General features: G+C 43.3%; 1 protein-coding gene across 13 annotated transcripts in view; it reads left to right on the forward strand.

Annotated features, from left to right (window-relative positions):
- Positions 1-2,008: 2,008 nt before the first annotated feature.
- LOC105482495 (kinesin family member 13A) overlaps positions 2,009-14,416 on the forward strand; it is a 230,570-nt gene continuing 218,162 nt past the window's right edge. For 12 of the 13 annotated variants that reach the window (XM_011742633.2, XM_011742632.2, XM_011742634.2 and 9 more), the window contains exons 1-2: positions 2,009-2,235; positions 2,460-2,550. In XM_011742633.2, the coding sequence (XP_011740935.1) occupies positions 2,181-2,235; positions 2,460-2,550 (146 nt within the window). In that variant the 5' untranslated portion in view covers positions 2,009-2,180. Of the gene's footprint in view, positions 2,236-2,459; positions 2,551-14,416 lie in introns of those variants that run through there. The other variant, XM_071097583.1, reaches the window with a different exon arrangement.

Raw genomic sequence — 14,416 nt, forward strand, 5'->3', positions numbered from 1 at the left:
TTCTAATTTTGTGAAAAATCAGTCTGGAAGCTGGATTTAGGAGTGATTAGAGGAAGGCAAAGCTAGGAAGGTTAAGAAGATGTCTTAGTAGCCCAAAAGTGAAGAGGTATGCACAGACCTAGATTCTTAGCCCCAGAGGGCTGGAAATTTCACCTCTTTCTGGGCAGCAGCCAAAAGTCTGTAGCAAAAGCCTGCAACAGTGTTTGTAACATAGTAGGGCGCTCAGAACACATTTGTTGAACAAGTGAATGGACAGGCAAAGTGAGATTGCACCAGTAGGAATGGAGAGGAGGAAAGATGAAACAGGCCCTTCAGAGGTGGACTGAGATAGCTGGCTCTACAATAAGGTGGGGCTGAAGTAGCTGTCTTCCAGTGTACACAGGGGACTGGCTCCAGGATCATCCAAAACCATTCACACTCAAATCTGACGATCAGCTCTGCAGAACCCACAAACAGGAAAAGTTGGATCTCCCATTTTTAACCTGCCAAATACTGTCTTTTCTTGTTTCTTTTTTTTTTTTTTTTTTTTTGAGACAGGGTCTTGCTTTGTTGCCTAGGCTGGAGTGCAGTGGTGTGAACATGGCTCACTGCAGCCTCAACCTTCCAGGCTCAAGCGATCCTCCCACCTCAGCCGCTCCAGTAACTGAGACTACAGACACGTGCCACCATGCCCGGCTATTTTTTAAAATTTTTTTTGGCGAGATGGGATTTCTTTACATTGCCCAGGCTGGTCTTGAACTCCTGGCCTCAAGTGATCCTCCCGCCTCAGCCTCCCAAAGTGTTGGGATTACAGGCGTAAGCCACTGTGCCAGAGCACGAATATTGTATTTTCAATTAGACTTTGGTTGAAAAAAAGCCACGTGTAAATGGACTCGTGCAGTTCAAACCCGTGTTGTTTGAGAGTCAAGGGTAGCGTCTTAACATCAGGCCCATAGCTCGGCACCTGGTAGAGGCGGACGAGGCCTCTTCTAGCACCTGCCCCACACTTTCTAGCATAATAGGTCTCCACGCCCTCTTTTCCACCTTAGCGTGTGCTTCTGCATCATGCTATGCATGTTTCTGTGTGTCCTCAACAGCACCCTGCACACAGTAAAACCTCAGTACATCTTCCAATAAGTGGATTTCTAGATTTAAGCAAAATCGAAAGATTCCTGCATCTAAACTCTGGATTTTTGACTTCTGTACGCTTCAAAATGCCTGGCACTCGGTGAGCGCATCTTAAGCACTTGTTGAACCAAACAGAATAAATCAGATTCGCCCAGTTCCGCCCTGGCAGCGAGGTCTGCATTTGGCAGGATGACAGAAACCATTGCTATTAAATTCTTATGTAAGAGTTAATGGCCCTTCCAGCCCACTTGACATCCCTCCCACGACAAGAGAGGCCGGGAAGGGAAGAGAGCACTATTTACAAACATACACTGTTTCGGTGGTGGATTCACAGATTCATTTCTAGTCTCGGTTCACCACAGAGATCTTAAAATACCGCTGCAGGCTCCGTGTGGGACAGAGGGGGCGGCGTGCCGGGGCTCGTAGGGGAAGGCCTGCCCACCCAGTGCGGCGGGCCGTGGTCCTTGCTGCCGTCCCGGGGCTCCGGGTGGCAGCGGCGCCAGAAGGCGGCTGGAGCTCACGGTGTCCGGGGGGGCCCCGCAGGCGCCGGTGCAGGCTTGGCCTGGGAGGTCCCCTGGGGAAACAATGCGTCCCGCCCCGGACTGCAGCCTCCCCTAAGCGCCGCGCCGCTCGCCGCTCCCCTCACTGCCGTCCCGCCGCTCCAGGGGGCGCCGCGCGTGGCCGTGTCCGGCCTCTCCCGAGCCCCGGCGGGTGGCGGGAGCGGAACATGGCGGCGCGGGGCCCCGGGCAGCCGCGAGGGGCCGCGGCGCTGCGGTCTGCGCTGGGGCGGCGCGGGTAGAGCTGCGCCTGGGCCGGGCGGCGAGGCCTCCTCCCCGCCCGCCGCCGCCGCCGCGCCCCGCCCCGCGCGCCTGCCCCTCCCCGGGCCGCGGCCGTGCCCCGCGTCGCGCTCCCCCGGGATGGCCCGCGCGCCTCGGCGCTGCCTCTCGGAGCTGAAGGCAGAGCGGCGGCGGCCGCGCTCGGGGGGCGCGCGGCTGCAGCGGCGGCGGCGCCGCGCGTGAGGGGCCTCCTCAGGCCGAGCGGGCGCGGCGAGCGGCCGGGCTAGCGCAGCCAACATGTCGGATACCAAGGTAAAAGTTGCCGTCCGGGTCCGGCCCATGAACCGACGAGGTGAGGAGCTTTTCGCTCTTTTTTATTTCTGCTCGGGCTGAGGGCGGGGGCAACTTTGGAAACTGCGGGGCCGGGACGGCGAGAGCGCGGCCGGGGCGGAGGCGGCGTCCGCGCTGGCCGTGGTGCCCGGGGCGCCGTCTCCAGGCTCGGCAGCCTTCAGGGACGGAGCCCCGCGCGGCGCGGATGCTGGACTTTGCAACGTCCCTTTCTCTCTGTGCTTTCAGAACTGGAACTGAACACCAAGTGCGTGGTGGAGATGGAAGGGAATCAAACGGTCCTGCACCCTCCTCCTGCTAACACCAAACAGGGAGAAAGGTAAAGCGGGTTCCCAGAGGGCGGCTGGGAGGATCCAGCCTCTCGGGGTCCTGCAAGTTTGAGCCAGGAAAATGGGAGTGCTCTTTCCTATTGTTAGGAGGATGGCTTCAAGTTTGTCGCCCGCTCCTGTTTGAAGCTGTTGCAAGTCCAAGTTCCTCTCCTCCCTCGCCCGCCTTCCCCTCCATCTAGAGCGGCGGCAGGCAGGGCACCCTGGCCACAGCCAGCACCAGTCAGCTGAGTCCGGGCGTGCTGCGAGGCACCCGGGAGGGAGAGGGCCGGATGGGACCCTATAGGTGATTCGCCCAGCCGCCACATTTTACAGACAGGAAAACTGAGGCCCGAGGCCGACAGGTGACCAGCCCACGTCCTCATTGTTCGTGGAACCCAGTGCCCGGGATTCTTTTCGTCACTGCAGCGTTCGTTTCCTTTGGCAGAATTGTTTAGGGACAGTGTGTGTAAAATGGGAGGAAAAAATAGAGCAAGAGTCTTGTACGATGCAGACTCAGGCTGGGCTAGTTAACACCTATTTTAGTTGTTGTTGCTGCTGAGTTGAGATAATGCCTCAATGTAATGCGCGAATTTTGATTTTCAAAGAAACAAAAGTAGGGCCCTGAACTGTATAGACACTGAGGGATGTTTAAAAAGGGGCTGTATTTACTAGATGGCAACATATTTGCATTTGAAAAGTGGTAACTGTTGGATCCTTATTATGTTCCATGCAGCAGTATGGGATAATGCCCCAAAATAATTTGAATATTTGGCATTTTTCTAGTAAGCCTCTGAGAAGAAATCGGTTGGAATTCATTCAATATAATAATGCAGTAGGTTGTGAATATATATGTGTGAAAAAACGGGATAGTTTACAAAATTAATTTTCATTGGAAAAATGAATATGAGTTTTTGTTTCCAAGAATCACCTGTTGATCGATGGAATACAATTTAGTGAATTTCGTTCTTCAGAGATTTTCACTGAAGAGAGACTCTGATGCAGGGTTTGTTACATTATTGCTTAGAGAAGCGATGCCTCCATTCTATAATGTGTGGTGTTCAAGCTCAGTTTTGCCAAATTTGGGGAAATAAATCATGAGGAGATAAGATTGGAGATTCTTTGCTTTTCGTGTTGAGCATAGCAGTTTTTATCCAGTTTGCAAACATTCTGCTACCTTTAGCAGATTCTAGTGGTGATACTAAATAGCTAAGCTATATTTAAAATGTTGTGTTTAACACTGGATGTAGTGTTTATTGTACATTGTACTGAATGTTGTTTAGTAATGGATGTATTTTTAGATGCATTTATAGCAGTGTAGATAGTGTGGTATATTTCATGGTGATAGTAAGTCAACTCATTGAATACATTAAATATTTACAGATTAAATTAGATGCCCATATCACCAACGAATGTACCGCCCCAGCCCCCCGCAAACTGGATATCGTTACATTGTTTCGGGAAAAAATTCTATTGGGTCAGATTCTTGAAAGCAGTCTGGGGGAACAGGTAGAATATTTTTTAGCTCCTGTTGTGTAGCTGCTGCTATTTTTCCTTGCTGGCTTGGCACCTGCTCCTTGTCACTCTTAACCATAAGGAGTGCGACTGTTAGCTACTGTTTAATGACATGAAGTGTTGTCATTTGTGAAGAGAAACAGATTTGATTTTGTGGAATTTGGATACAATCTATAACTGTGGACAGTTGGTTCCAAATGCTAAGTAATCAGTTGATCATTTTCCGGGCTGAACCACGTTAGTTACTAATCAGGATCTTTTAGGTAAAGATTTGAAGAGTGATTTTGGGATCTATTCATCTGCTTACTTACTGTGATAGTCCCTTATCTGGAGTTATAAAAATAGCATTGAAATATGGGTACTCTCGTGTTTTGTCCTTCTGACAGATCTAATTCTTTGAGTAGCAGATGAGCTTTCCATGGGATTCTGTCTGAGTACCGGTCATTTCGTTTACAGACAAACTGAGGAGTCAACACAACAGTGCTCCTTGTACATTAGGATGACTGTCTTTGCACAGATGAAGACACCAAATGCATTTTTATTTTCATTATGCAGCTTGGTTTCATATTTCTCCACAGACTTTTCCCTTAAAGTAACAGTGCGTTTAAAAATAGAAACAATTCCTCCCTTGGGTTCTGGGTTGAATAATTGCAGCAATGCTTCATGCTATGTTTGCAGTTCATTTCTGTCATTGGTTTTTAGATAGTGCTCAGGGCAGGGCAAAGGTGAAGAGTAGAATACTGAGAATGTTATTATTTTTCATACCTACAAGTCCAAGGTTTGAAGTGTAAGAGGTCTTTAAATGCATATTGGCAGACCTGTGTCGAATTGAGAATTACTGTTTTTCTGAAAGTTGTAAGAAATTACCAATGATTAACCATGGATAGAAATTCAAGGTTAGTGGGTGAAAGTTTTCAGTCTTACCAGTAAAAGCAAGTGAGAGTGCACTGATGTCCAGGGAAAACAAACAAACAAACAGATGGGGTCAACTTTCATGATTTCCCCATTTACAAAACCAAAGCCAACACTGTGTAGCAAGGACTAAAAGATCAGAGGATCTCTGAGGTTAAAGATGTTTGTTTTGTTGCTGAAATTCTAGTATTGTAATACATTGCATAGGTCCAGGTTAGTAATTGCTACGTATACTGATCACCATTCTGAAACATTAAGACATATGGATTTGTTTCTTAAAATACCATTGCATTGCTCTCCAGGAGACATGAAGTTCAGATCATTTCAATACCATGCTCAGCATAGGGGATTCTAAGATACTTGTGGATCTAGTACCTACACCAGAGTCACTCACCTTGGAGAGATAGGTGAGAGGGAGGAAAAAAATAGTTAAAATACAACGTGGTAAATTACACTGGTGTATACTTTTGCCATTTCCTGAACCACATAATTTCGAAATTCTCTGTTTCCTCTTCTTTCTCTCCCTTGAGGCTGTGAACTCCCTGAAGGCAGGTACCTTGTCCTACTTCTCTTTATGCCTCATGCTCCCGCATACTGGCACTTAGCAAGGGCTTAGCAAATGTGATGGGAGCATTGAGGAGGGGCTGTGGATGCTACCCAAGGTCCTGGCAACTTGCCAAGACAGGTGGTGTTTGTGTGGTCTTATGGATGCTGAGAGTACAGGTTCACTTTTGCAAGATGAGGAGAGAGTCCTTTGCCAATGAAAGTGAAAGCATATCTGCCACATGTTGCTTCTGGGTGATTGTACGTGTGTGAGTGAGGGTGTGGAGTACGATTCAGAAGCAAGGCAGTTCTGGACTGGGTGAGGTGGCTCACACCTGTAATCCCAGCACTTTGGGAGGCTAGGGTGGGTGGATCACTTGAGGCCAGGAGTTCGAGACGACCCTGGCCAACATGGTGAAACCCTGTCTCTCCTAAAAATATGAAAATTAGCCGAGTGTTGTGGAGCATACCTGTAATCTCAGCTGCCTGGGAGCCTAAGGCGGGAGAATCTCCTGAACCTTGGAGGTGGAGGTTGCCATGAGCCAAGATTGTGCTACTGCACTCTCGCCTGGGCAACTGAGTGAGACTGCATCTCAAAAAACAAAACAAAACAAAACAGCAAGACAGTTCTGGGGGTGGGGTGGGTGTGGGTGAAGGGATGGAGTAGGATGAAGGGAGCAATGGAATGAGAATCCCTAACTTGCTATAAAGGCTGACATACACAGTGAAACATCTCCCTCTTCACTCCTGCTGTCATCCCTACTTTGCCCATTTCTTCACCTCTCTGAAAATGGGTAGCCACTGTCACTTAGTTCTCATGCCTTTTTCTCCAGATATATATGTGCCTTTTTAATACACACAACTATGTACACAAATAAGTATCTTATTTATATATATTTTAAGAAATATCTTTGGTATCTTTCTTTTTTTTTTTTGAGACGGAGTCTTGCACTGTTGCCTGGGCTGGAGGGCAGTGGCGCAATCTCAGCTCACTGCAACCTCTGCCTCCCGGGTTCAAGCGATTTTCCTGCCTTAGTCTCCCAAGTAGCTGGGATTACAGGTGGCCATCACCACACCCAGCTAATTTTTTTTGTATTTTTAGTAGAGACGGGGTTTCACTATGTTGGCCAGGTTGGTCTCAAACTCCTGACCTCGTGATCTGCCTGCCTGGGCCTCCCAAAGTGCTGGGATTACAGGCATAAACCACCGCACCCGGCTCCCTTTGGAATCTTTCAATACCAGCATATTAAGACTTACTCATTCTTTTTTACATTCAATGTGAATGGTGGTGGTGGTTTTTTAAAATATAGGTGGTTGGCTTATGGGTCTGATCCCCGTGACTTTTAGGATGCTATGCTGTGAAAAGAATACAGTGGAACTTGCTTTCTACAGAAGTTTTGTTCTTAATTATTTTATGTAAGTGAATTGTAAGGTAAGACTCCAAAATAAAGTACGTATCTAACCTGCTGTGTAAAAATAAAATGTTGGGCTAAATATGGGCTCTCAGTAGAAGAGCATGAAAGTTTTTAGCTTCCTGTTCATATTTTCCATATGGCAGGATGAACAATACACCTTGCGAATCGTGTGAGGGAGGGTCAGTGGAAGAAAGCTTCCTCTTAATCAACTTTGTATGTATTTTCTAGTTTATTCACCAGCGATATCCCTTTCTGAACATCTGAAATCCAAAATGCTCCAGATTCCTGGGGGCCAGGCGCAGTGGCTCACACCTGTAATCCCAGCACTTTGGGAGGCCAAGGCAGGCAGATCACCTGAGGTCAGGAGTTTGAGACCAGCCTGGCCAACATGATGAAAGCCCGTCGCTACTAAAAAAATAGAAAAGTTTGCTGGGTGTGGTGTTACACACCTGTAATCCCAGCTACTTGGGAGGCTAAGGCAGAAGAACTGCTTGAACCCAGGAGGCAGAGGGTGCGGTGAGCCGAGACTGAGCCATTGCACTCCAGCCTGAGCAGCAACAGGAGCAAAACTCCATCTCAAAAAAAAAAAAAAAAAAAAGAGAAAAAAAAAAAAGAATTCTCAGTTGGTAGGTATATAATGCATATATTCTAAATTCAAGAAAAATTCAAAATCCAAAACACTTCTGGTCCCAAGCATTTTGGGTAAGGGCTATTCAGTCTGTAAATGTTGCAAGTTTTTATTTCTAAGCTGGCTTCCTCCACCATTCTGAAGGCTTCTAGAATGGTTCCTTGGCTCCTGTGTCTCTGTAGACCAGAAATTTAAATATTAGTGAAAGTCATACATAATTAGAAAGATAAGTCACCTAAGAAGCGGTAATACTCCACATTATAAAATCACCTGTGGGACTTTGAATTCTCTTTTCTGTGTTGTTATTCTTATCTCTGCCCATATTACAGAGTTAATTGTAAGAAAGCAAAGAATAAGGCCGGGTGCAGTGACTCACGCCTGTAATCCCAGCACTTTGGGAGGCTGAGGCAGGCAGATCACAAGGTCAGGAGATCGAGATCATCTGGCCAACATGGTGAAACCCCATCTCTACTAAAATACAAAAAATTAGCCTGGTGTGTTAGCGTGAGCCTATAGTCCCAGCTTCTTGGGAGGCTGAAGCAGGGGAATGCTTGAACCCGGGAGGCAGAGGTTGCAGTGAGCCAAGATTGTGCCAGTGCACTCCAGCCTGGTGACAGAGCAAGACTCCGTCTCAAAAAAAAAAAAAAAATTTAGGTTTCACTACTATAGGAGTGACCATTCTTCAGGCATGACATGAGTGGGAGTTTAAGGAGCGTTATAATGGACTATTTTCGTTAGCTATTAACATTTTCAATTTGTTTTAAAATAAAGGTACATGAAATCTTACTTTAAAAAACAAGACATTAGAGCTGGGCATGGTGGCTCATGCCTGTAATCCCAGCACTTTGGGAGGCCAAAGTGGGCAAATTGCCTGAGCTCAGGAGTTCAAGACCAGCCTGGGCAACATGGTGAAACCCTCTGTGTACAAAAAAAGACAAAAATTAGCTGGGCATGATGGCATGCACCTGTAGTCCCAGCTACTTGGGAGGCTGAGGTGGGAGTATCGCTTGAGCCTGTGAAGTTGAGGCTGCAGGGAGCTGAGATCACACCACTGCGCTCCAGGCTGGGTTACAAAGTAAGACCCTGACTCAAAAAAACAAAAACAGAAACAAACCAAAACAAAACAAAAATGAAAACGATGGGAATGATAGTAAGAAGTGTTAAGAAAAATGAACAGGCCAGGTGCGGTGATTCACGCCTGTAGTCCCAGCACCTTGGGAGGCCGAGGCGGGTGGATCACTAGGTCAAGAGATTGAGACCATCCTGGCCAACATGGTGAAACCTTGTCTCTACTAAAAATACAAAAGTTAACTGGGCATGGTGGTAGGCGCCTGTAGTCCCAGCTATTCGGGAGGCTGAGGCAGGAGTATCACTTGAACCCGGGAGGCATAGGTGGCAGTGAGCCGAGATCATGTCACTGCACTCCAGCCTGGCGACACAGGGAGACTCCGTCTCAAAAAAAAAAAAAAAAAAAAAAAAAAGAAAGAAAAGAAAAAAGAGAAAGAAACAAAACTAAAAGTAATTATAATGCAGTGTAGTTTAGAGTTGTTATTTCATATTATTTTGTTGATAGTCAACAGTTAAAAATACATTTTAAATTATGAACTTGTATATGTATATTTCAAAGGTTCATGAAAAAATACTCTTAACTGTATGCGATGTTTTTCCGTCCCCTTCTGTTAGAATTCATTAAAAAAATGATGGCTCTGTCTTACTGAATTATTTCTCAACTCACTAATGAGTCACAAACTTATATTTTGAAAACCATAGGTTTAGTGAGTAAGAACTTGGGCCCTGGGGTTTTTTTTTTTTTTTTTAAACCTGTGTACACAGATTTAAAGTGTGAAGTAGTTATAAAATTTATAAAGGCTGTGTTAAAAAAAAAAAAACAGGTCCCCCTCTTCATTTCTTTCCCCAGAGGCAACCACTTTTAGTGGTTTTAGTTAATTGTTTTAGAATTTCCCGCCATATTTCTGAATAACATTCTGGTAGTGCTAGTTTTTTATTTGGTCTCTTTGTTCTCTCTCTCTGCTTTATTCTCACCTCACCCCCAAATTCTTCCCACCTGCTCCCTATTTTCCCAAAATAGTAATTTTGGTTGGATCAATATTTAGTGTTGACATTATTTATATGACTATACCGAACATTGTTGACATTGAGCTATGAGTTGTTCAACGAATTCTTGTCATACAAACCTTTTTGTTTTGCCTGGCGTTAATAATTGTTACTTTTTTCCCTCTTTTTTTCTTTATTTTGCTTCTTTTTCTGTGTACTTATTATGCCAACATCCAAACTCTCTGCTGCTTGCCTAAATCTTTTTTCAAGACTTTCAAACATAAAAGGTACTCTTTGGAGTTCCTCTTCTTAGAGGCATTTCTCCTTGGCTCTTCTTACGTGTTCTGTTGTGATCTGGTAGCCCTCTCAGCTTGGAGCAGTTGCCTCCCTGGGGTTCCCCGCACCATCATTCAGGGGATTCCCTTGACCTTTCTTCTGTGTGGCATCTCCTATTTTTCTATTTTCCTTCCCTTCTTCTTGGTTTCCTGCTTCCATTTTGTAGAGCACATCCTTCAGTAGTTTCCTAAGAAAGCATGATTGGAAGGTGAAGTTTTTTGAAACTATGAAAAGTATCTTAATTCCACCTACTCACCTTATTGATAGTGTGGCTGTGTATCATATTCTTCTTTAAAGACATTATTCCACTGTCTTTTATCTTTCATTGCTTCTGTTGAGAAGTTATTTGGGTTTCTAATCCTTTGGATGTGACCTAGTTTGTTCCCCTCTGGAATCTGTTAGAATTTTTTTTCCCTGTTTTTGTTAAATCACAATAGTGGGCCTTTTTGACCTGGAAACTCATATCTTTCAGTTCTGAAAAAAATATTGTTGAATTAGTTCATTAATAAGACTTTCTCTTTGTTTTCTCTGTTTTTTTCTGGAACACCTAATAGGACATGGGGTTTCCTGAACTGGTCTTCTGATGGTTTTATTTTTTCTTTTTACTTTTTACCTCTTGTCTTTTTGTCCTACCTTTTGAGAGATTTCCTACACTATATCTTACAAGCCTTATGTTTAATCCTTATGATTAATTTTTCTTTTCTGCTGTCACATTTTTAATTTTCAAGAGCTCTTTTTTTGGCCTCCTTTTTTTTTTTAAGCATTTTATTCTTGTTTCTTTTGTGGTATCTTCTCTGTCTATCTGAGGATGTTAATGATAATTTGCTCCATATAGTTTGCTTTTTGTTTTCTCCCTAAAGCACATTGTTTTGTTTGTTTGTTTTGGTGTATTTTATGTTAAGGACATTTCTCAGATGTAACTGTATCTCAGCTAAACTCTGGGGTTTCTCCAGAGCAAGAACTATACATGATTTATCGTTGTGTTCTCAGTGCTTAGATTCAAGAATGCCCCACACCAAAAGCATTTTGTAAATTCTCTTTGCAGTTACTATTATTATTAAAAGTTTTTGTCAAATCCCTTTTCTGTTGAACTTCCAACAATAAAAGCAATAATTTTCTTTTTCTTAAGAACTTCGATAAATGCTAGAATTGAAGGTAGTAGCTACTGTAGACAACTCAGTTACCCACATTCATAAAGATAGTTTGTTACTACAGAAAGCTGGAATTTTTTTTTTTTTTTAGATGGAGTCTCGTTCTGTCGCCTAGGCTGGAGTCCAGTGGCACAATCTTGGCGCGCTGCAACCTCTGCCCCTCAGGTTCAATCGATTCTTGTGCCTCAGCCTCCCGAGTAGCTGGGACTACAGGTGTGCATCACCACGCCTGGCTAAATTTTTGTATTTTTAGTAGACATGGGGTTTCGCTGCATTGGTCAGGTTGTTCTCGAACTCCTGGCCTCAAGTGGCCTCCTGGTCCGCCCTCCTTGGCCTCCCAAAGTGCTGGGATTACAGGCGTGAGCCACCATACCCGGCTGGAAAATTTTTAAAAATTATACTTTTTGCATCACTGTTGCAAAAATTTTAGTTAAGAAATTGTTTTGTCCTTTTTAAAAAGGTGTATGCCTGTTAGGCTGGAGGAAAATGCCATATTATTATATCTTTTGTCTTACATCTTTTCAGAATGGTACCAAAATGGCTAGTTTATCATCCCACTACTTAACTCAGCTTCCTGTGGCGAAATCCAGCTAGAAATAGTGGAAAACTTGAACTGTCTCCAATTTTCAATAAAATTGCACATGCCATGTACTCATATTTTTAAGAAAATTTACAGGAATAAGTTTCCCTCAAATAGTAAACATTCTCCAGATATCAGTTTATTGGAGTAATCCAACTAAAGTTACCCTTTCTCAAATCTTCCCTGGAACAAGAGCAGAGAAGATGTTTATATGTTTAGAATTTAAAGAAATTTTCAGAATATTACCTGCAAAGGAAACAGAATAGCACAGAAATAAACAAGACATTCAGAAGCACTTAGTGAGATTACTTTGTACCTTGGCATATGAGAAATTTTTATTAATGTCAGAGCTATCAACAAGGGATGTAATGGAAATGCTAAAATTTAGATGAAAACATGTATTAAAACAACAGTTGATTTATGTGAGATCCAGTGGCTATTTTTTCAAAAAAGACCACTCTACAAAATATTTCTGGATATTTAGACATGCAAATGTAAGAAGAAATTCCTCCTTGGAAATTAGTTTATTTGGTATTTTACCGCTGAACAACTAGGTGAAAACTAAATAAAAACAAAATAAAGTTTTCACAGCTCTCTGTAAAATTTTATTTGTGAAAAATGTATAATTCTTATATGCGATTGTAGATCTAAGGTTAAACTCTGTAAAATTTTATGCGTGAAAAATGTGTAATTCTTATATTCAGTTGTAGATCTAAGGTTAAAAAGGAAAAGTAAAGAGGAGAATCCTCCTAGACTCACAGGACTAGAAAGACCTGATAGTTCACCAGTCCAAGCCCCCTCATTTGATTGAATCCAGTGTTAATTTCATGTTATTGTGAGATTAACAATTCGGTGAGTCATTGATCAAGTAGGACTATTTTATCAAATTATCCTTGCAATGTACTTTTCATGTCAAAGCACAATCGTGTCTTTTTTAAAAGTTGCATTGTTAGACACTCTAAAATGTTTTTGCATAGGTAACTTTGTAAGAAGCATGACAGAAACAAAAAAGGGATGTGAGAATCGTTGTCCTACCAAGCTTAACAAATCAGTTATTTTTCCTCAACGTTTATTTTGTCCTTGCCCATGTAATACAAATATTTGCTGTTATAATTTTGTGTTTTGCTTTTCTTCCACTTATATTTTGTCATGCTACATATAGTCATAGTCATAGTTTTCGCATTTATAATTTTAATAATTGAATATAGTCTCTTGAATTTTTAACCATTTCTATATTTTTAGGCCTTACAGTTGTTTCTATTAGAGATTACAAATAAGAGCATCTTCATGAAACATTTTAGTGTCCTTTGCTTGCTAGTTGAAAGGCATTTCTTCTCATGATTGCCAGCACAAAAATACATCTTTGCAATTGTGTGACAACATGAACTATTCTTTTACATTATAGTGAAGCTAAAAGTTGATAATTTCCATATTTAAGTACGAGAGACGACATGGCAAAAATGATTTTGTATGGGTAGTAGTAACAAGATAGGTGGTATTCAAACTTGAATGTACATCAGAATCACCTGGAGGGCCCCACCCTGACAGGTTCTGATTTGGTAGGTCTAGGGTGGAGCCTGGGAATGTGCATTTCCTTTTTTTTTTTTGAGGCGGAGTCTCACTCTGTTGCCCAGGCTGGAGTGCAGTGGCACCATTTCGGCTTACTGCAAGCTCTGCCTCTCGGGTTCACGCCATTCTCCTGCCTCAGCCTCCCGAGTAGCTGGGTGGTGGCACATGCTTGTAATTCCAGCTACTCAGGAGGCTGAGGCAGGAGAATCGCTTGAACCCGGGAGGTGGAGGTTGCAGTGAGCTGAGATCGCGCCACTGCACTCCAGCCTGGGTGACAGAGCGAGACTCCGTCTCAAAATATAAAAATAAAAAACCAGGTTCCTAACATAAGGACTCTCTAAACAGATGTATTTAATTAAAGTGCATCTTGCTATTTGTTTTTACTTGAATTACAGTAGAGGGGAAAGAATTACCTAACTTATCTAAATGCAGAGTACTTGCCTATCCTTCACCTGATACTGACTTGTTAGAAGACACAGGTTGTTTCTCAGCTTTCTGGTTTGAGAGTTTTGGGCTTCAATTCCCGGTTTCCAGTCCTGTAATGATGTGACAATTCCAGCAAAGCCATGGGGACCCCATCCATGCAGAGGCTCTGGTCTGGGCTGTGGAGAAGCAGCATGGCACAGTGAACTGTGAGAAGTCTGGGTGCCATCTGGTTCTGCCACCGACTTGGTCTGCTTCTTTGAGATAGCCGTTGATCCTTTTGCAGCTAAGTTTCTTCATCTGTAAAATTGAGGGCTGGACTAGATAGTCTGTAAGGGTTTATTTTCTTTAAGTTGTAATGTTCAGATTGATCCCAACTGTACTTAAATACAGAGTTGAGTTAAATAGAGTAAGTAGGTAACATTTATAGGAGCTGAAATACGTTGCATTTTAATTTACTTCTTGGCCAGGGTGTTAGGTGAACTGAAGAGGACAGGGTCACCATTCTTGGGAGGCTTGGTTTGCATGCAGTAGCTGATAGAGAATGGAAGGTGTCAAATGAAATAAAGCAGCAGCATGAAGTCGTTATCAGCTAGCTGAGAATCCTGGATTCCTTACAGACATTCTACATGCCTCCTTCATTGGCTTGGGTAGTAGCCTTTGCCTGTGTCTACAGAGCATTATAAGAAAATCATCTGATTTGAATCTTTTAATTAGTCTTCATCTTATACAGTTGTGTTATTTGTGGGATCC

This window comes from Macaca nemestrina, chromosome 5 (assembly GCF_043159975.1).
Source record: "Macaca nemestrina isolate mMacNem1 chromosome 5, mMacNem.hap1, whole genome shotgun sequence".
NCBI classification, from domain to species: Eukaryota; Metazoa; Chordata; class Mammalia; order Primates; family Cercopithecidae; genus Macaca; species Macaca nemestrina.